The sequence below is a fragment of the Pteropus alecto genome, unplaced genomic scaffold, assembly GCF_000325575.1.
Source record: "Pteropus alecto unplaced genomic scaffold, ASM32557v1 scaffold413, whole genome shotgun sequence".
Taxonomy (NCBI): domain Eukaryota; kingdom Metazoa; phylum Chordata; class Mammalia; order Chiroptera; family Pteropodidae; genus Pteropus; species Pteropus alecto.
In genome coordinates, this window is record NW_006434120.1 from 1,972,246 (window position 1) to 1,995,741 (window position 23,496).

The following is a 23,496-nucleotide window of genomic DNA, read 5'->3' on the forward strand; positions in this document are numbered from 1 at the left end:
ATGAGAAACATAAGATGATCTATAATCTGTTTGTCAAAACAATCAGGTAGACAGAGTAGAAAACTCAGTTTGTCATCCTAATATTTATTTTATAAACTTGGAATAGAAGACATGTAGGCCCTGAGTTTTTCACTTCTTACCTGTTTTTGCTGCCAGCTCTTAATCCCTGGCTCCCTAGCCCTCCTCAGCTGTGGTAACTGAGGCCAGGCTGCTGTGAACTTGGCCCCCCTTAAGCCAGTGCTGATCAGACCAGTAAACATAGGAAGATTCTCTCCAAGGGGGCAAGGCCTGGTGTTCATCTTGCTGCTGGGAGCCTGCCTGTCTTGCTGGCACAAACCCTCATTTTCTGAAAGCTAAGGGGCTTTATCTATGGGCAGTGGGCTATAGAGGTAAAGATGGGAATCTTAGACTCAAACCTGGACTAGATTCCTAGTTTCTGCTTCCTGGCTGTGAGATCTTGCACTTTTTCTTAACCTATCCAAGCCTCTGAGTCCTCATCTATAAAATGAAAGTAATGAAGAACTACCCTCAAAGTGGCTGTGAGGTTCACATGAGATGCTACACAAAGCACTTGGCAACGAACAAGTTCTGGACTAAGTTCCGGTTATCTTCAATCCCACCTCTCCCTGAGCACCTACTATGTACCAGAAACCCAGCTATATGATGGGAATCCAAGACCAGGTCATAATATGCTCCCAGTCAGTCAGAAGCAGACAGGTGAAGAAGCCATAACCAGACAGGTGTGGGAGGGAACACTCACCTGAGGAGAGCAAGGCTGAGCTTCTGTAACACTGATCCATCAGGCATTCACTGAAGATATCTATCAGGCCAGGTGTCTTTTTGACACACTCACACAAACACACACACACACACAAACACACACACACACGGGTTGATTGACATTCTTATTTCAGTAAATACTGGACAAATGTAAGAACAAGGTCATACCATCTTAGCTTGCTGTAAATGTCCCCTTGCTGCTGTAGCAAGCATGGCCTATAGTTGTTGATTTCCTCTTTTTAAAAAAGAACATCTATAAGGTGCTGTGTGCTTTATTGGACATTTTTTACATACACTGTTTAGTTTTGTTCTCATAAGAATCCTGTGAGGAAAGTACTCTTACCCCACTTTGGCAAAGGAGGCTCCTGAGACTCAGAGGTTGAAGAATTTGCTTAGGTCATGCAACCAACTAGAGACAGCACTAAGAATCAGTTCTGGTCTTGGATTGGTTACTGGGCTTTTAAATTTTTTATTTAACTTTTGAAGTTCTTAAATCCATCATTCCCAACTATACTGTAGCCACTGTTTTGAGAGCAGGCACCAAGTATAATATTTCTTTGAAATTCCCACAGTACCAGAAGTAACAGATAAATAATTGCTGATTGATCCCATAAAAGGCCTTGATATCAGACAGCTGACCAGTCTTATGACAAGCTTTTCTCTTTGAGAAACTTCAGATCCACGAGTTGGCTCCAGTTCAGAGGGATGGAAACAAGTACTATGTTTGAGGACAGGATCTGGCATCAAGTCTGTAACCCTGGAAACCTGCTTTGCCAGTAATAGTGAGCATGAGTCAAGTTCATGGTTAAGGTTCTTAATACTTTTTAACCTCTGTGCCCTGCATACACAGAGAAAGGCAGTCAGCATGGATTAAAGGAGCCCCAATTAACCCCTAACTGTTCATATTTGGTCGTTGCACAGAAGTGGGCTGCCAGGTACTGAAGATTAACTGGTCTGGATTATCTGCCTGGCCAGATTAGCTGGCCCAAGTTGAAGCAGCTGAGTGTCTCTCAGCTGAGTGGAGCTAACCATAGGTCAGGGCAATGGAAAGTTCTGTGCCAGGTAGAGGTCTTGAGAAAATTCTGTTCTATGTTGCATTATGTGAGTGTATTGGGCTGCTCAGGCTGCCATAAGAAAGTACCACGGACTGGGTGGTACAACAGACATTTATTTTTCTCACAGTTTTGGAGGCTAGAAGTCCGAGATCAAGGTGTTGGCAGGGCTGATGTCTCCCTAGACCTCTCACTGTCTTGCAGATGGCTATATTCTTCCTGTGTCTTCAAATTCTTTTCCTCTGTATGTGTCTGTTCTAATCACCTCTGCATATGAGGACACAAGTCAGGGTGGATTAGGCCCACCCTAATGACCTTATTTTAACTTTATTACCATTTTAAAAAACCTATCTCCAAATACAGTCCCATTCTGAGGTCCTGGGGGTGAGGGCTTTAGCATACACATTTTGGAGGGACACAATTCAACCCGGGACAGTGAGATCATTGTCTGGTTACCAAAGAGGGCTTATCATAGATCCCCGCTCCATCACCCCCCGCCCCAGCAGTCACTGTGGCATCTGATATTGTAAAAGGAGCTCGTTTCCTGTCATGGCTGGGTGGGCTACAATTCAGAGGCCTCTTAACAAACTTTGACTAGGGGTCCTAGAATCAGAGTTATGCCCCAGGACTTAATATGTAGGATAATTCTTATCTCGCAAATCAGATAGCTTTTGAGAGTGAAAGAGAGAGAGCTATTAATAATTATATGGGGTCAACAGATATAGACTAGGATTGTCTGGGAAACTGGGTAATTGGTCTTATTAATAAATCCTGTTAGCGTACTTTTCTGTTCTCCAAAATTCTACACTGAGTTACGTCAGCGTATGACTTGCTTTTAATACAGGAGAACTTCTGATTCATTGTTACTGACCGCAAGATATGCTTTGCCATATTAGAGTTCTTAGTGGCAGGCAATAGAAAACAATTCTGGCTGCTCTGAGCAGAAATAGAATTTACACAAAGGATATTAGTGACTCGCAAAATCTGTAGGAGGGCCAGACAAACAGGTCATGGGACAGAGCCAGGAACAACGCCCTGAATCCCTCCACAGAACTGCTCAATGAGTGCCTCATGGGGCCCTCAGCAGTGTGTGGTATTGATACTACACACCCTGGACTCTGGGCATGGCCTCTGGACTGGACAGCTGTGCTGGTCACTCTGCTTCCTCCCTTGGTCTTTTACATTTTATTCTCTGCACGGCAGTCAGTGGTCTTTAAAAAGTGCAACTCATATCATTTCTCTCCTCCTGTGGCTTCTCCTTACATGTGGATGAGCTGGCCTCTCCCTACCCCCATCCTTGTCCTCTTTGTGTCCCATGGATACTAGCTGCTCCCACCTTAGGGCCTTTGCACTATTGCTGTTCCCTTTGCCTGGGACTCTCTGTCCCAGGGTGGCCAATTTCTTCCTATAACTCAGGTTTCTGCTCAGATGTCATGTTCTCAGAAGGGAGGCCTTTTCTGATCACCCACCTGCCACGTGCCTCCAGTCACTGTAACAGCCTGTGCTGTTGCAGCATTTACCCGAAATGTTGTTCATTTATTTGTTTACACGTTGGTGTCTGTTTCTTGGATTTAGAATAAGTTTTCTATAAACGAAACTGTCCCTTGCTGTCCCCTGCCCCAAAATACTGCCCAATACAGCTAAGTGCTCAGTATGTGTTAAAGCTCTTCTTCTACAATTGTTTGCTAAATAAATAAATGAAGAGGAAGCACTTACCAGAGAGGACGGAAGGGGACTTTGTGTATCCCGAGGCAAGAAGAGGGGATCACACACTTCTGTGTTTCCCTTCCTCATGGGAGTAGGAGTGAATAAGCTGATTTTAAGAGCCCACAATTCACATTTTTCCCCAGAGGGAAGGTTGCTTATGCCTGCCTCATGGGACTGTAGAAATGGCTAGCTCTCCTGCACCCGCTCCTCCTGGGCAATGGCTCCTGTGGACTCCCGGGGAGTGAGGCACATGGCCTGGGACAAGGGCCCCAACAGTGTCTCTTCTGCAGAGGAAGCTCTCCTCACGGGCCTCTGGGCCCATACAAAATACTGGCATCTGGCTCCATTCCTGGAGCTTTGGGTTAAGTGGTCTGGGGTGGGGCCTGAGCACCCCCAGTGGTGAGAACAACTCCTCTGACGATTCTCAGATGAGGTGGGGCTTGAGAAGCAGGGGCAGAGATCAGGCTCCTCAAACCTCAGCTGCCTGCGAACCCCCTGGGGTGCTGGTCCATCTGACAATAGATTCTTCCTCAGCAGAGTTGACTGAGCTCCCAAAAATACAGCCAGCTCTCCGGCCCCTCTTTGATTGTCCAGGCTCTAGACCTGCCCAAAGAAATAATCTGACAGGGGAGTAAGAGCCTGCAATTTGGCCCACTACTTCTATAGGGACCTGCATTTCAAAGGAATGGGGCCTTAAAAAAGATAGTTAATAGAAAACATGTTTAGGTATTAGATCTTGGAGTCTAGAGATACAGATATAGGCTTTAAACAAATATTTCAATTTCTTTGGTTGTGACGTACATAGCTTATATTCAAAGATTAAAAAGGTGTGTTAGTCGTGTTCTAAAGGCCTACCTGTAAAGCAAGTTCCAAGAGAAATGTTTAAGAGTATGTATTGTTTGAGAGAGAGAGAGGGGGAAATATATATATGATATATATATATATATCAGTGGTTCTCAGTTCTGGCTGTATTCTAAAGTCACCTGAGGTGGATTGATAGCTACAGATGATGTTGGGTTCCCACACAAATCAGTGGAAACGCATATCCAAGGTTTGAACTTTGGCTGTCTCTATAGGTGATTCTTTAGCCCACTGAAGAGGAGGGGAGGGGACTTTGTGCATCCCAAGGCAAGAAGTGGGGGATCACACACTTCTTTCTGCTTCCCAGGGGAGTAGGAGTGAATAAGCTGATTTTAAGAGCCCAGGATTCACATTTTTTTTCCCAGAGGGAAGGATGATTATGCTTGCCTCACAAGACAATGATAGCGTACACAAGATGTCTAGTTTCTGTTTTTTGCTTTAAAGATAATGTCACTGGCACACAATTATGAGGTATTTTACAGAATCTTGATTCTTCAACTCAACACCCCTTGCTCTCATAATTTAATTGCTAATGTGATGTCTCTTTGTCAAGCAGGAGGAGATAACTTCAGAGTCAGGAGGAGAATTTATGAGTTTGTAAAAAAAAAAGAGTGTCCAAGGTTGCCATGACCAGCTGCTGGCGTCCAAGAGTCTGATGCGAAAAATATTATCTAAGACTGAAGAAACACAGACTTCTTTCTCGGCTCTCTGAAGGTCCCCCTCGTCCACTCCCTAGATGCATAAAAACTCCACTGCTGCTTTTTGGGAAAGATGGATTTGAGGTACTGATAGGTCTCACATCTTCTCTGTTGGCACCTTCTCAATCAATAAACCTTTCCTTATTCCAAACTCTGATGGTTTGACTTTTGGCCTTTCAAAGTGTGAGGCACACAGACTTTGATTTGGTAACAGACCTGCCCAGACAGTCATGAGATTTTCCTTCCAGTTTTGCTACTGTGATATGTGTGTGATTTCTCTAATGGCCAGAATGCCCCTTTGAGGAGTAGTAGCGGAGTGGGATCTGTGGGTATTGCTGTTTCCTCGACAAGATGCAATCTACTGCTAATATATCAAAACGTCACCTCTAACCCTTGATATGAGCCATCTCAGACTTCTAAACCCAACCTGCTCAGGCACACCCAGTCAAGCTTTTTTCCTTTCTCAGGCCTCGGATTCAGCATCTCAGCTTTTCTGGGACCACAGTGGATATTTCGAGGCCTGGGGGACACCAGGTAGATACCTTCAATTCCGACTGCTCCTTTGGACCAAATGAGGTCTTATTTCCCCACATCTCTGTATCCTTCTGATATTTACACTTCCCAGCCTCTTCCTTCTGGACCCTCACCTGGAAATTTTCTAGCAACTTAGCCTGAAACTGTAAGTTCCATTCATGCAGAAATTGTGTCCATCCATCATTATGTCCCCAGCACCTAATACAGTACCTGGCATAGTCCTCCCCCAGTAAAGAATTAAAGGAATGAATGCTCTTCTACCCTCTGGTCTCCAGTTCTGACTCCAAGCAGTTTCCTTTCACATAACTATTTGCGGGACAGGATAGGTTTCTGTTTTACCCATGGTGATGTTGTGTGGTACTAGACTTTAGTCCAGTGAAGGGGCACAACATGGTACTTGTAAAAACCTCAGTGATTGCAGGTTAGACATCTGTAACAATTGTAATTTTTGGTTGACTATACCAGCCATCACTACAGTCAGTGGTTCTCAGTTCTGGCTGTACTCTAAAGTCACCTGAGGTGGATTGATAGCTACAGATGTTGGGTTCCCACGCAAATCAGTGGAAACGCATATCCAGGGTTTGAACTTTGGCTGTCTCTATAGGTAATTCTTTAGCCCACTGAAGTAAATGAGAGTGGGATTGCCATGCTCTGGTGTGTTGGTTACTCTAGGAGCATCTTATAGAAAGCTTGAGAGTGGCTGGGTTGCTTCTAGCAGGCTTTATGAAAATTGCCTGATGTCTTAGAACAGTTGTTAAAATGGAGACTCCAGAACCCCATTGGAATGCAAATTCCCAGATTCAGTCCAGAGTCACTGAAGCAGAAACTCTGGGCAATGGCATCTGGCCATCTGCATTTTAAGAAGCCCTCCAGTGATTCTACTGCAGGCTCAAGTTTGAGAACTGCAGCTTTAGGACAAAGGGTACATCTATGGCACCTGGAGGAAGTCTGCTTCCCCCTCAACCTATACTGTCTTGACTGGGTTATTATCAGACCCGAATCCATTCACACACCCAATATTAATCGAGCCTCTACTATGGCTAGGTATTTTTCTAGGCCTGGAGATGCAAAGATGAGCAAATCAGACAAGATCCCTGTCCTCATGGAACTCATAGTCTGTTGGAGAGGACAGATATTATTTCAAAATAATATCCTCATATATAATAAACAGTGAAAGCTGCTGTGCAGGGAAAGAATAGCTTATGGAAGTCTTGACCTAATTTGAGAAGACAGCCTTCTCCAAGGATGTGACATTTGAGATAGGACCTTAAGATGAGCATGAGTTAGTAAGTGAGGGATGTTAGTGGGAGAAGAGAGAGATTCAGATGTGGGAAGGACATGCACTAAGGCTGTGTGGTGAGGTGACGGCATAGCACAAGGCACTGACATAGGCCAGTGTGGTGGGAGCCGGAGGGCTGTAGATGGGCAGGAGAGCAGGGAGTAGCTATAGTAGTGGCTATAGTGCACACGCACACACACACACACACACACACACACACACACACACACACGTAATGTAGGAGCTCCAGGCCAGGAACCTGTACCTGGGATATTCCAGGAAAACCACCGGGGAGGACCAGAGGGATGTGACATGCCATTCATCACTCAAAGGGCAAGGAAGCTTCAGCAGCAGGGGCGCTGGAGCTGCAGGAAAAGGCCCCGGCCAAAGGCAAGCAATGTTTTTATGCCCATAAGCAGAGGGAGGGGTCATCTCATTGTGGGAGCAGCCTCCTTCTCAAGCAGATGGGAGTAAGATGTGCTACTCGGTTACAGGAGACGATAACATCCATGGGAGCAGCAGAAGAGATCCTCGGGAGCACGCACTGCCAAAAACCCATTGTGCACTGCCTTCCTTGGCTGCTAGCCGGGCAGCCAGCAGTCTTCTGAGTATGTTTTGAATTAACCCCACAATGCACACACTATTTACAGTATATATGTGGTAGTATATATAGTGGCGATAGCATATATTTAAATATGTGTAAACATAATATACACACATATATAAATATTGTATATTATGTATATGTATATATAGAGTATTATATACAGTGGCTATAGTAGTATGGCCACTGGGTCTCTGTGGCTACCTCCTCCTCAGATCACAACTTGTCATTATGTCCTAGATATGGTTTTGTATCACTGCTAACTCCACAGCCTTGTCGCCACCTTGGAGCTTTTCTTCCACCAAGTTCACCTCATTTTGCAGTAATGACAGCCCCTAGGAAAAGCACAGATTGGATTAGCGCATGGTACTGTTATTTTAGCACCCTGGGAATTCACAGCTGTGACTCGCAGCTGTGACAAGCTGGTTCAGTCCAACTCACTTTCTTTAAATCAGCAATGACTTAAACAAACTTAGCCCTATGCCTAGGAAATTTAGCTAGAGGCAGTGCTCTGAAAACTAAAAGGCATGGGACAAGAATGAAAAAGTTCATGGTTCTTGAAAGCTAAAGCTGAAAGCCAGAATTTATTGATTTGTCTGTGTAGCCCTCTCAAGCTCAAATTTCTCACAGAAATTGCGATTCGAAATTGTTTAAATGTGAATGACACAGTATTCCAGTTTCCCTAGAGAATTTCACTTTATCATGAGACTAAGTTTGTGGATCTATTCCTCACATAGAATTTTCAAATCAAACTTCAGTTCAAAGCTATGCATTTTTTTAGCTCCTCAAAGGAATAAGGTGCAACATGAAATTCGTAGAGAATTCCTTACCGAAGTCACAGGGTAACAAAGGAGAAGTCACATGTTCCCAGCAGCCCAGGAAAGACACTCACTGAGCAGCCGAGTAAGGCGTGATGTAAGCATGTGGGAGGGAGAGGTTAATTCTGATATGTGTATGTGGGGAAATAAATGAAGCAGCATTTCTTTCTGGAGACAATAGGGAACTGGGTCTTCTCAGACTTTATTCGTTGCTTTGAGTTGCCTTTTGGACCAGGAAATTATGGAGAGTAGGTGAGGAAAGTACACCAAAAGGAAATGCTTTGCCTCTGTACTTGAGAGAAATGGTAATGTCAGTGAGGAGAACAAAACCAAATAGGGTGAATCTGCATAAAGATGCTAAAACAAAAAGGAGCTGGGAAGAGAAAAGGTAGGGATTACTGTGGATGAGCTGGTTTGAGAGGGCTTCTCTGCAGGGAATCACGAAGTGGTGTAAGACAGATGGGTAGAAACACTGTTCCAAACTTGTTTAAAATAACAAATTGGCCAAAATGGTGAATTGGTAAAAATGAATTATCACCGTTTTTTCTCAGACACTGATAATTTTATTTTGCTAGAGGAACAATTCAGCAATATTTTATGCGTTAAGCATTTCTGCTCAGCCTATTTTCTAGAATATTGAAGGTTTTAAATAGCTTTGGATTTTATTACTTTTATAATATTTTATTTCCAATTTATTTTCAGGCATAGTGAATCTTAATTGCTAGTCAGTGGTTTCATGAATTCTTAAAAGTTTGCATTTAGCAGTTATTGAATTTTCTATCTGAAAAAAACTTGTTAAAAACTAATGTTTCTATTCACCTGCTCAGATTTTTGTATCATCTATAAAACTCTTGAATGCATGTATAAAAGCAATTTTGTCCATTTACTAAGTTATTATTTTAAATCATTAATTTATTTTTAATCAAGACAGCTGTCTTAGTTTGCTTGGGATCAAGGGTTTCCTGGGACGTGGAACTTTCAGTGCTAAAACTGGGAGAGTCCCAGGCCAACTAAGATAGTAGTCACCATAGGCAGCAATGCCTTCAGGACAGAGGTGACCAGCTCTCTCTCAAAACATCTACACATTTCTTTTACAATGTCATGTTTTGGCCCCACCAAGAACACATTTTCTGGCCTTCCTTGCATCTAGGTGCTGCCATGGAACCAGTTCTTATCGATGGCTGTCATGTGGGCAGAAGCGATGCAGGAGCAGATGTTTTTCTACATTCTCCTCTTATATTACCTGGATGTTGACACCCATGGCCACCTTGTAAATGCCATGAATTGAAGATGGCAGAGCCACTGTCAACTTGGATTAGTGATTGACTACATATGGCCAAGGACTCCCATCATCCTTTTTACTGCCATTGTCATGAGGCTTTACGCAAGCAGGGCACAAGCTTCTACTGGGTAAAGCCAGTGAGGTGTCGCGTTCCGGTGGCTGGTGCTCTCATAATTAGTATAGCTATCCGACCTCTTAACGTAAGCATTTATATATTTATTTATATATATTTTAACCATTTGGATTGCAATTCTCTTAAAAATAAAAAGGCTAGTGGCTTTTAATATAAAAAATTTAAAACTATTTTATGATATTCCATAGTCACCATTTGATAGGACTTTTGCTGTCAGATTTGGAGACTGAAACTCTTCCATATAGATTCAGGCTCAGTCTGAACATTGGCAGAGAATTCTTAGAACAAGAGCGGAGGGCATATCAATGACAGAAAGGCCCACTGGCAGATTTCTTGTCTGAGAGAGGCTGGGATGAAGAAAGGATATGTGACCACAGTAGGTAACAGTCTTTGTTCTGTTCAACCTACAACATCATATATTTATTATACCTTACCCCAGGCTCATGAAAACTATATGTGAACTGTATCTTGACTCTAAACCTACGATGTCTCTAGAAAGCTAAGCAGAGCGGCAGTTCTGTAAATATTGAGAGCATCAGCAGTCATTTTGTCAATTAGAATTTCACTCAGATGCTTTAAAATCTGGGAATAACAGGGCTTACTTTTATGAATTAGATAAGATCATGTATTATAAAATACCTAATAATACCTGATACTTAGTAGATGTCCCCAGAATCTTATTTTCCTTCTTTCTTTGCAAAAACAAAAGTAGCATTAATTTTTTTTTCTTTTTACTCACCTGATTAAAATGTTCTAGTGTCGTGTATCAGTCTGAGTCCTTGAGAAGCAGACACACTGATATCAGACATTTAGGAGATTCATTAGGGGAAATATCCGTGAAGAATAGGGGACAGAGGGAGCAGGAGTTGGGAGAGCCTTCTGACTGTGATGCTGTCTGACACCTGGGAGAGGAGAGAAGGAATGAGAGAGGGTTGGGTAGGAAGAGCTTGAGAGTTTGGTGCAGCTCTGAGAAGGTCTTGGCCAGCCAACAGGGAGCCCATTAAAGCATCTTGCATGGGGAGGGGTGACTCTCCCATTCTGCATAGGCTTTGTCTGGGAGCAGCCCAGGGAGAAGATCATGGCCTCCTGTGAGCTGCTTTGCATCCTAAAGGTGCAGAAGCAGACAGCCAACTACATTGCCTGCAGCAGCTGCTCTCTGGAATGGAGAATTGAATGGTGCATTCTCACAGTTGCCAGATACATAGGGAGCATTTCCTCCCCCAAATGTGTGTGCATGCACACGCACTCACCCCAAAAAACCTTTATTTCCAGATTATAGCTAAAACCAAAACTTCAGTAGCTGAACAGAAAAAAATGGTGAAAAATCTTGCTAGCAAAGATTGGATTTTGTTGAATCAGTAGGTGGGAAAAGCCTCCCATGTAATAAAATTCAAAGCAGCACAGCAGCCTGGGAATTCAGGGCCCCTGGGCACACGCTGGGGTAATGTCAAGTCCTACAGATGAGACTGCACAGTGTGTCACTCCGAGGAGATTCTGTCACTGAGAGAATTAAGTCTTATAATTAATTCTCTGCTTTTAAGATATGAAATGAGAAGTGCATGGAAGCCTTCAGCATGTTGGGAGAGTGACAGCACTTGAGGATTAGCAGACTGAGGAGGAAGAATATTTTGGTGGGAAACCTATTTTTGTTTTCTGTGCCCTGAGAGACAAAGGTTTAAAAGGGAGGTGATGGGGGATTTAGAGACCTGGGCTTTGTTTCCAGCATTTTCACTGGTTCAAGTTATTGACTGATCTGGATGTCAGAATCTTTAGCATAAAAATGGGAGTCGCCCTGTGCTGCCAGTTCTTATCTTCCCATGAGAGACTGGCAAATCCAAATTTTAAAATGATCATGCATCCCAAATGTGCATCCAAGTGTTCTGGGGCCTGAAGCTTATACATTTGGGAAACTTTTTTAGAAAAAGGAGAGAAAACATTTAAAACATTAGGTAAGAAAATGAATACTTAGAAAAAGGAAAGAAATCACAACAAATTACAAATTGACAAATAGTACAATTATCTGACAAATAACACAAAAATCACAAAATCCAGAAAAATAACCTAACATTTTAAGGAAATAAGTACCTGGCACACCTTTATAATACTTTTCCCCACAGTTTTGGGTTGCATACTTTTTGTTCACCTCTTTTTATAACAATCATTTTATAATATTATACCAAATCATATTTATTTTTTATAGAGAGACTGGAAAGGTAACTGAGCCTTTCTTTTAGCATGATTGATTAAAAATATTTCCCCTAGTTTTATTTAGATATAATTGACATGTAAGATAAAAAATTTAACTGGTAGTTAGGATGCATGAAACATGTGACTTCACGTACTGAAGGGCAAAATATTGTGTTATTGCTATAGGTTTGTGTGTTATGGACACAGGAATTCTGATAAATTGTATTTCATGTAATTCCTATAGGAAAAAATAATGTGTGGTATGTTTATAATTATATAAATCATATTATCGAGTATATTTCTAACAAGAGAGAACTTCTATTTTGACTAGGCATCTGTGAGAATTGAATTCTCTGCTCACATTTTTACATGTGTAGAGATTGGAAGGATTTTCCACAGCAAGCTTCTGGCTTGACACATTTCAAATCTTGTTTCTCCCCAGCCAAACAGGTGCCAGAGGACCTGTTCTGAATGACAGTATGACTCCCGGCTCATGAGCTGATAGGAGCCTTCCTGGAAGGCACTTTTAGTGCTGTGACACCAGCCATGACTTAACTATACATGGAAGAGACTGGGAAACTGCACATAAGTATCTCTCACTAGACCTAAATAAAATGTATCCCAGGCTTGACTCCCTCTCAGTGGTGTCCCTGAGGAGAATGAATGAAGGGGAAGCTGGAGTGGAAGGGACATCAATGTTAATAATTTGTGGGTAAAATATCTTACTTTAGTAAATATACCCAAGTATCTGACCATGTGGACATGTTGCCAGGGAAGGAAGGGCCTGGGCAAGTGAGGGGCCCTTCTCAGTAAACTCACCTCTCCTGAGGGCTGAGGGGAAACTGCTCTGTCAAGGGGAGATGCCTGTATTTTGAAGTGAGACTAAAACCTCATGCACTAATGTGCAGGCTGTTTCCTCTTCACACAAAATGCTTCTGAAAAACTTGCAAGAAAGTTGACCGTGAGAAATTAAGTCGTAGATGTATGAGATCTATGGGCAGAGGAGATTTTAAAGGGCTCAAAAATAATTAAATCCCAAGTTATACATTCTTTTTTAAGTATAATCTGTAATTTAATTTATACTGTATTTTTAGAAAAGACATTACATTCATAAGGTTGCAAAATTAAAAAGGCACAAAGAAGCATACATTAAAAATACTTTGTCTCATTTTTGTGTCTCCAACACCCAGGGTTGCCCTCCTGAGGCAAGCAATAGTACTGGTCTATTGGGTTTCATTTCTATTCATGCCAATAATTACGAATATATGATTATATTTATATTTGAATTTAACTTTCAAACTATAAATGTATGTATGTGTGTTATAGCCTTTCTTCCCTTTTTATTATTTATTTATTTTTATTAATGCGTAATTGATATAACATTATATTAGTTTTAAGTATATAACAAAATTCGGTATTATATATATTGCAAAATGTTACCACAATATGTCTAGTTAACACCCGTTGCCATACATATTTACAATTTTTTCTTGTGCTAACTCTTAAGATTTCCTCTTAAGCAACTTTCAAATATGCAAAACAGTATTATTAACTGTAGACACCATGCTGTACATTACATTCCTGTGACTTGTTTAGTTTATAACTGCAAGTTTGTGACTTTTGATGTTCTTCATTCATTTTGCCCATCTCCTACCCTGCCTCTGGCAACCACCAATTTATTCTCTGTATCTGTGAGTTTAAAAAATTTTTTATTCCACATAAGTGACATCATATGATATTCGTCTCTCTCTTTCTGATTTATTCATTTAGCATAATGCCTTCAAGATCCATATATGTTGTTGCAAAGAGTAGGATTTCCTTCTTTTTTATGGCTGAATAATATTCAATTGTGTATCTATACCATATTTTCTTTTTCCATTCATCCATCAATGACCTCTTAGGTTGTTTCCATATCTTGGCTATTGTAAGTAATGCTCAATAAACATGGGAATGCATACATCTTTTCGAGTTACTGTTTTCTTTTTGTTTTTGGATAAATATCTAGAAATGAAATTGCTGGATCATATGGTAGTTCTATATTTATTTTTTCGAGGAACCTCAAAACTTTTTCATAGTGGCTGCACCGATTTATATTCCCATCATTGGTGTACAAGAGCTCCCTTTTCTCTAGATCCTCCCCAACACTGACTTCTTGTTTATTTATTTTTTTGATAATAAAAATAAACATTTTATCAGTTATGAGGTGATATCTCATTGTGATTTTGATTTGCATTTCTCTGATGTTTACTGATGGTGAGTATGCTTTCATGTCCATCTGTATGCCATCTTTCGGAAAATTTCTATTCAGTTCCATGCTCCATTTTTTATATAATTATTATTAATTTTTTTTGCTATTGGGTTGTATGAATTATTTATATATTTTGAATATTAAGCCCTTATCAGGTATATGATTTTCAAATATTTTCTCTCATTTGTTAAGTTGCTGTTCATTTTGTTGATGGATTCCTTTACTGTGCAGAAGGTTTTTAGCTTGATATAGTCTTACTTGTTTATTTTTGCCTTAGTTATCTTTGCTTTTAATTTATTATTATTATTATTTTAATAATATTTTTATTTTCTAATTATAGTTGGTATACAATATTATATTAGTCTCGGGTGTACAACATAGTGATTAGACATCTGTATAACTTACAGAGTGATCATCCCAATAAATTTAGCACCCTTCTGACATTGTACTTATTTATTACAGTATTATTGACTATATTTCTTTTGCTGCTTTTAAGATTCTCTCTTTGTGTTAAACCTTTGGCATTTTAATTATGATGTGTTTTTGTATGGGCCTTTTTGGATTCATCTTGTTTGGGACTCTCTGAACTTGGGATTGTAATGTCTATTTCCTTCACCAGATTAGGAAAGTTTTCTGTCATTATTGCTTCAAATAGGTCTTCAATTTCTTGCTCTCTCTCTTCTCCTTCTTGTACCCTAGGATGTGAACATTTTTACTCTTGATGTTGTCCCAGAGGCTCCTTAAACTATCTTCATTTTTTTGGTTTCTTTTTTCTTGTTGCTGTTCTGATTGTTCTGATTTTAGAGTATGTACCCCATACTCTAAATCGCTGATTTGATCCTTCACTTCATCCAATCTATCGATTCCCTCTAATGTACACTTTATCTCTGATATTGTATGCTTCATTTCTGACTATTCCCTTTTATGTTTTCCATCTCTATTTTTATGTTTTCTATATCTTTGTTAAAGTTCTCACTAAGTTCATCTACTTTTTCCCTAAGTTTATTGAGCATCTTTATAATCAGTGTTTTTAACTCTGCATCTGGTAGATTGCTTGTCTTCATTTTGTTGAGTTCTTTTTCTGGAGCTTTGTTCTATTCTTTCATGTGCAACATGCTTCTTTTCCTCCCATTTTGCTGCCTCTCTGTATCTATTTCTATGTACTGGATATGGCGCCTATGTGTCCCAGTCTTAGTAGAGTGGCTTTATGTAGTAGGTGTTCTTTGGGGCCAAATGGCACAGTCCTGGGAGGGGTCCAGCTGCAGGTCAAATTCAGTTGCTGTCTGTGCACCTCCAGGGCCACCTGGTAAGAGTCACCTAGCAATCCACAAATGGCTGACACCCATGCTGGGCTTATAGGTGCCTTGAAAGTCCAAGCCAGAAACCGAGGCCAGCTACCACTAGTGTGGGGCTTGGGGCTGCTCAGCAAGAGGTTCAGGGCACACCAAGGCCAGATGCTGTCTCTTTGGGTTTGTGAGCTTTTGAGAGATTTTTAGGAAAGTCTGAAGCAAGAGCCAAGACAGGCCATTTGTATAGAATAAACTGCCGAAAGGGGCTTGGGTGGGCCCACAACTTGGGAGAGGCAGAGTCTCAGGGAATCGCCTGGAAGCAGTGACCTGTGTTATCCAGGTTGATGGCAACTCAGCTATGGCATGCTGGGAAGGGGGACAGCTCAACAAAGGAACAATGAATACTGTTAGCACTTCTGTTCGGAAAGAGGCGCCCCTTCAGCCCTCATCCTGAAGCCCCAAAACACAGTGTCTTCCCATATGTCTCCTTGAATGGCTGCCTCGGGGCTGGAGCTCAGAGCTATTGAGTCCATCAGTAAATAAATCCAGGTATGGGCTCTTTAAGAGGAATGTCTGCGACTCCCTCAGCCCTTTGTCTCACTCAGACACAATCTCCACTGGTTTTCACTGTCAGAGGCTGTGGGGACTTCTCTTCCTGGCACTGGAACCCGGGCTGGGGAGCCCAGTGTGGGGCCAGGACTCCTTGCTCCTCAGGTGAGGGAGGGAGCTCTGCAACAAAGATAATTCGCCTGATTCTTGATTGCCACATGCGATCATGGGACAGGGCCATTTCACTTCTCTGCCCCTCCTATCGGTTTGAGGTGATCTCTTATCTTTGTCTCTAGTTGTAGGGCTTCTGTTCAGCCAGACCTTGGGCAACTCTGCCTGCTGGTTGCTTTGTTATAATTTTGGTGTGGTTATGAGAGGAGGTGTGCACAGCCTCTACATTCTACGCCATCTTTATCAGCCTCTCTCTTGCTTGGTCTCTTTTTGCTGCCTTTGCTTTTGATGTCAAATCTAAAAAATCATCGCCAATATTAGTGTCAAGGAGTTTACCACCTATGTTTTCTTCTGTGAAGTTTGTGGTATCACATCTCACATCCAGGTCTTTAATTCACTTTGAGTTAATTTTTGTGTATGGTGTAAGATAATGGTCCAGTTTCATCCTTTTGCATGTGTCTGTCTAATTTTCCCAATACGATTTATTAAAGAGACTGTCCTTTTCTCTATTGTATGTTCTTGTCTCCTTTGCCATAAATTAATTGACCCTATAACATGGGTTTATTTCTGAGCTCTCTATTCTGTTCTATTGATCTGCATCTGTTTTTATGCCAACACTGTACTGTTTTGATTACTGCAGCATTATAATATAATTTGAAATCAGGAGGCACGATGCTTCCAGCTTTGTTCTTCTTCTTCAAGGTTGCTTTGGCTATTCAGAGTCATTTATGATTTCATACAAATTTTAGAATTGTTTGTTCTATTTCTGTGAAAAATGCCATTAGAATTTGAGTTGGGGTTGCATTGAATCTGTAGATTGCTTTGGGTAGTATGGATCTTTTAACAGTATTAATTCTTTCAATCCATGAGCATGAAATACTTTTCCAGTCATTTATATCTTCTTTAATTTTTTTCATCAATGTCTCGTAGTTTATAGTGTACTGGTCTTTCACTTTTTAAAACTGTTCCTAGGTATTTCATTTTTTTTGATGCAATTGTAAATGAGATTGTTTTCTAATTTCTCTTTTTGATACACCCTTATTATTATATATAAATGCAACATATTTTTGTACATTGATATTTTTTCTGCAACTTTACTGAATTTGCTTATGAATCTAACAGTTTTTTTTGTGGAATCTTTTGGGTTTTTAAATATTTATACATATATATGTATATATATATACACGCATATACATACATATAATGTCATCTGCAAATAGTATTAGTTTTACTTCTTTTTCAACCTCTTTATTAGTAATCAGTCTGTTCAGATTTTCTATTTTTTTCCTGATTCGGTCTTGGTAGATTGTATGTTTTGAGGAACTTATCCATTTCTTCTAAGTCGTCCATTTTGTTGGCATATAATTGTTCATAATAGTCTCTTATGATTCTTTATATTTCTGAGGTATCAGTTACAATGTCTCCTTTTTCATTTCAATTTTTATTTATTTGAGTCCCCTTGTTTTCTTAATAAATCTAGTTAAAAGCTTATCAATTTTGCTTATCTTTTTACAGAACAAACTCTTATTTTTTTCTATTGTCTTTTTGGTCTCTATTTCATTAATTTTCACTCTGATCTTTCCTTCTACTAACTTTGGGCTCATTTGATCTTTTCCCTAGTTCATTGAGGTGTCAATTTAGATCACTGAGATGTTTTTGTTTATTTCTTGAGGTAAGCATTTATCGCTATGAATTTCCTTCTTAGAACTACTTTTGCTGCATCTCATAAGTTTTGATATATTATAATTCTCTTTTCATTTGTATCAAGGTATGTTTTTTATTTTCTTTTAATTTCTTTCTTGAACCATTGGTTGTTGAGTATCACATTGTTTAATCTCTACATATTTGTGATTTTTTTTTGTTTTCTTCTTGTAATTGATTTTTAGTCATAACGTTGTAGTTGGAAAAATTCTTGATATTATTTTCATCTTTTAAAATTTATTAAGACTTGCTTTGTGGTCTAACATATGATCTACCCTGAACAATGTTCTTTGTGCACTTGAGAAGAATGTGTATTATGTTGCTTTTGTATTAAATGTTCTGTATATATTTGTTAATTTAATCTGGTATAACATGTCATTTAAGGCTGTGGATTCTTTATTGATTTTTCTGTCTGGATAATCTATCAACTGACAAATGTTTTATATTAAATCCCCTATTACTGCTGCCTATTTCCTCCTTTAGATCTGTTAATATTAGTTTTATATATTTATGTGCTCTTATGTTGGGTGCATAATCATTTACAAATGTTATATCTTTTTATTTATTGGCTCAATTAGCATTACATCTTAACCTTCTTTGTGTCTTATTACAGTCTGTTTTAAAGCTGATTTTGTCTAATATAAGTATAGCTACGCTAGCATTCTTTTGGTTTCCTATTGAATAAATATCTTTTTCCATCCCTTCACATGAATACTTTCTTATGTTTTCCTGGTACTAATTACCTCTCTTTCTTTTTATCCTCGAGAAGATCATTTAACATTTTTCTGTAAAACCGATTTAGTGGTAACGAACTCTTTTTGCTTTTGTTTGTCTGGAAAACTCTTTATTCTCCTCTATTCTGAATGACAGCTTTGCCAGGTAGAGTATTCTTGGTTGGAAGTTTTCTTCCTCCAGCACTTTGTGTATATAGTGCCATCACTTTCTGGCTTGCAAATTTTCTGCTGAAAAATCTGCTTATAGTCTTTGGGGGATTCCCTTGTACATAACACGTTGTTTTCCCCTTTCTGCTTTTAAAATTTTTTCCTTGTCTTGAATTTTTTACATTTTAATTATAATGTGTCTTGGTATCTGTCTTTTTGAGTTATCTTGAAATTCTATGGGCTTCCTGTGTGTGGATGTCTGTTTTCCCCCAGGTTAGGAAAGTTTTCAGCCTTTATTTCTTCAAATCAGTTTTCTGCCCCTTTCTCTCTCTCTTCTCATTCTAGCACCCTAAGAACATGAATGTTGATTTGTTTGTCGGCATCTTATAAGTTTCTTAACTTATCTTTACTCTGAATTCTTTTTTCTTTTTGCTGCTCTGATTGGGTGAGTTCCACTGCCCTGTTTCCAAGTTCACTGATCTTTCTCTGTTTCATCTATTCCGTTGTTGGACCCTTCTAGCATATTTTTCAGTTCAGTTATTGTATTCTTCAGCTCTGTGACTTCTATTTGGTACTTTTAAAGTATTTTCTATCTCTTTGCTGAAATATTCACTTTGCTCGTCATTCTCTTCATCTTGGTGATCGTCTCTACAAACACTATTTTGAACTCTTTATCAGGTAAATCACTTATGCCCATTTCATTAAGGTCTGTTTTTGGAGTTTTATGTTGTTCTTTTGTTATTAATGTATTCCTTTGTTTCTTTATTTTCCCTGACACAATCTGTGCTGGTTTCTGTGCCTTAGATAAAAGGGCCACTTCTCCCTGTCATGAAAAGGTTGTCTTGTACAGGAAATGAATCTTATTGTTCAGCCTGACCTTAGCTTTGGTTATCTCTCAAACCATTGTGATTGTACAAGCACCTTCTTTGTTGTTAGTGGCTCCCAGTAGTTGAGGGTATGCCGAGACTCATCAGATGCCCTAAGAGAAGGATCTCAGTCAGCATCTAGATGCAAGCTAATTGGAAGCCGGACCCTCAGGCAAAATACACTTTGCATATTTAAAGTGTGCAAGTAGATCCCTTTCAGGGAAAGACAGAGGCTGGGTGTTTCTGTTTGCTCCCTCTGTGCTGAGCCCTAGGGAATAGCTAGCTGGTTAAGAAGTATTTATTTGTTTGCTACAATTCTGTGGAACCTGGAACTGAAGCCCCACTGGCAATCAGAGCCAGGCTATAAAGGGGTTGCTCCTCTGGCAACAGCCTCAAAAGTCAGGGTATCAGACATGTGTACAAGCTCCTTTTAGAAAGACATCAGCAACCTGGAGCAGGGCAATGGGAGAGAATAAATATGGCACCCATTGGCTTCCCCAATTTCCAGGGAGGATTTCTGTCTGTCCCAGGATGCATGCTAAATTAGAAGATTGACCCTCAGGTAGCAGATCTTAAAGTATGCAAACAGACCTCTTACCTGCAAAGACTGGGAGACTGGCATTTCTGTCTGCTGCCTTTGTACTGAACCCTGAGAGGCTAGACACACCATGTTCTCAAGAGCCTGTTAAAAACTCTTTCTTTGTTTGCTATAGTCTTGTCAGTCTTGTGAATGAAAAGCTCTGTTAGCTTTTAGATAGGTGTTTTGGGGGATGTCCTTTAGGTGATAGTCTTAAAAATTGGGGCTCTGGATGTTGGCTCCAAACCTTTCACTCTTCAGGGAGAAGCTAGGAGTTGTGAGTTTCTTCTTGATTGCATGTCATTGTGCCAGGGGTGGAGTTTATGGCAAGAGTGTGTTTCAGCCTTTCCCACCAGTTTTAATGTAGGTTTTTTTCCCCATTCATCCAATGCGTAGAATTTGCTCAGCTAGTTTTTGGATTTTTTTAAAAGAAAATTGTTTAATGTGTAAATGTAGATTTAATATGCCTGTGGGATGAGGTTAGGTTCCTCCTATGTTGTCATCTTGGACTTGAACCCAAAATAATTACAATTTTATCTTCTCCATTCCAATTTTTATACCTCCAATTTTTTTCTACTAGTTGATTGCATTGGCTAGTACCCCAGAAAAATGTTAAGTAAATAATTGAGATGATAGCGTATTGTCATCTTGTTTCTGACCTTCATGAGAATGCTTCTAGTATTTTCTCATTATTAAGCTGGTCTTTGGGCTGAGAGCTAGTGAGTTATTTTATTATCTTAAAGAAGTATATATCTATTTATATATCTATTTCTTTAACTACATAAGATTTTACATCACCACAAAGCATTGATGAATTACACAGCCTGTCTGTGTATTAAATTGAGTAAACGTTTGATTGAGACATCCGATTTGAAGAGAATCTTCGCCAGCCAGTTTTGGCATGAAAAATGTTCCAAGTGTACAAAACTTATGATACATATACTTCATATCACTAAAGAAGCAAAAGAATTCCTTAAAGTATCACTTGCTGTGCCCCACCTGCCTCTCCCCTCTACTTGGTGAGAGACATGTGCATTGCTCAGAACTATTATCACAGGAGAGCAAAGGGGGAAGAAATAGCTGAATAATGGTGTATTAGGTTGCTATTGCTGCTGTAACAAATAACCACAAATTTAGTGGCTTGAAACAATATAAATTTATTAACTTATAGTTCTATAATTCAGAAGTCTGAAATTGGTGTCACTGGGCTAAAATCAAGATGTTGGCAGGGTTTCATTCATTTCTGGAGGCTGTAGGGGAAAATCTGCCTTCTTGACTTTTTGACTTCTAGGTGCTGTCCCCATTTTTTGACTTATGGCCATTTTTCCATTTTTCAAAGCCAGCAACATAGCATATCTATGACCTCGCTTTTGTCGTCAAATCTCTGTCTCTGATTCTCTTCTTCCGCCTTCTTTGTTCACTTGTAAGAATCATTGTGACTATGTTAGGCCAACTCCAATATTAAGATCAGTTGATTGGCCACCTTAACTTCACCTGTGACATTAATTACTTTATGTATGTAACGTAATGTATTCAGAGGGTTGAGGGATTAGGACATTATTAGGGGCCATTTTTCTGCCTGCCATAGATGGTATACATTTAGGGAAGGTCTGTGGGGTCTGAGTGTAGAGAACCAAACCTGGGGGAACCATGTGAGGAGAAGAAAAGGTGGTCACCATCAGGGGATGGCCCAGCCTTGGGCATTGTGGACACCAAGGAGCCATGTGGGAGCAAAGCAAATGTCTGTAGATCTTCCACTGACATTTTTAAAAAATTAAAAACTTTATTTCTTTAGAGCATCTTAGGTTCACAGCAAAATTGAGGAGAAAGTACAGAGAATTTACAAATACTCCCTGTACCTTCCGCCCCCACAGCCTCAACTGACCCTAAGGCTGCCCTGCATGTGCCCTGTGCTAATGGTTATTCTTCCCATCAGTGTGTACGGTGGGTGGACTTGATGCCTGCTCTGGTCCTGAGATCCAGATCCTATCTAGACTTCCAAATGAGGCCACTCCTTTTCTAATGGCCCGGAACACTTCTCAGGGCTCTTGAACAGAGGATCCTTAACGACTGGAGTGGGCAGGGGCAGTGGTGCTGAAGAAGAAGCCCCCAACATTGATATTAGTGCAGATCACTCCTATGGTACAAATATCAACATTTAAGTTGTTATTTTACAGTAATTTGTATAAGACAAAGGCAGAACACAATAGCATGTCAAATAATTGCACAATCACTAATGAGCCAATGTGATATTCTGGCTGAATTGAATGATTGTGGCTTGAAACTGCTGATATAAACTCCAAGTATGATTTAAAGGTCAAATCAGGCATGGGAAGGACGTTAGGAACCTCAGGGTATAGTGTGAGAGAGTTTGAGTTGGATAAAATTCAAACATATAGAAGTCAAGGACCTGGCAGGGAATCAACGATCCCAGATGGAAAGCTGAGGAGGCCAAGCCCTCTGTTTGGTGATTTGGCCATGTGTAGTTAGGCAACATGAAGGGGTAAGCTGGCTTCAGTGAATCTTCTAAAGAAGCTGTCTTTATGGAGTCCTTAAAAAGAGAGTGTGCAATATTGAAGTGTAATAGAGTTTAGGATCAAGTGCTGTTATAGCCAACTCCAAAGGATGGTTTGCAGTCTAGGTTGCACTTGAACTTGATAGCATTCAGTATTTCTTGACATGGATAGACTGCTGGGGGATTAATTTTTTTTGCTACTTGGATATTTTTATTGTAATTCTTTTTGTGGAAAATACTGTCTACGGCAATGCTTTGAACATAACAGTATTTTTTTCATCTTGAAATCTCTGTCACTTCTGAGACAGTCTGGTGACAGTGTGCAGTATGTGCTTTATTACAAGTTTTCTAGACCTTTTTCTTTCTCTTTTATTTGGTGGTGGTAGAGGGGGTCCTTGGTCTATACATGGAAAAAAACGATAATAATTTATTGTCAATCTTGATTATCTTGCTTTATTCGATTTGCCTGTAATCTCTAAGAGTCTAAATGCTTTATTATTTATTTATTTAAATTTTGGGGTAAATGTGATACTTTATTAAACAAAGAAGCAAGGAAAACCTTACTATCATTTCCTTTGATTTGTCAGGGCACAAAAAGGAACAAGTCATAACTTCTTAGGGTAGTTTTAAGAGTCTCATTTATCGAAATGGCAAAAGATCATGGTTTTCATCAGGATCTCGGAAGTCCTTGTTATGTGGGTTGGCTTCCATTGGTGCATCTGTCTGTCCCTTTTTTACGTGGTGCCTCCAATGGGCAGGTCTGA

The 23,496-nt window shown here is 39.9% G+C and overlaps 1 protein-coding gene across 1 annotated transcript in view; it reads right to left on the reverse strand.

Moving 5' to 3' along the window:
• Window positions 1-20,310, reverse strand: part of SERPINE3 (serpin family E member 3) — a 61,562-nt gene extending 41,252 nt beyond the window's left edge. The window contains exons 1-2 of the mRNA XM_015587099.1: window positions 20,239-20,310; window positions 19,388-19,597 (exon numbers count right to left, since the gene is read on the reverse strand). Coding sequence (XP_015442585.1) covers window positions 19,388-19,597; window positions 20,239-20,310 — 282 coding nt within the window. The remainder of the gene's footprint in view (window positions 1-19,387; window positions 19,598-20,238) is intronic.
• Window positions 20,311-23,496: the final 3,186 nt, after the last annotated feature.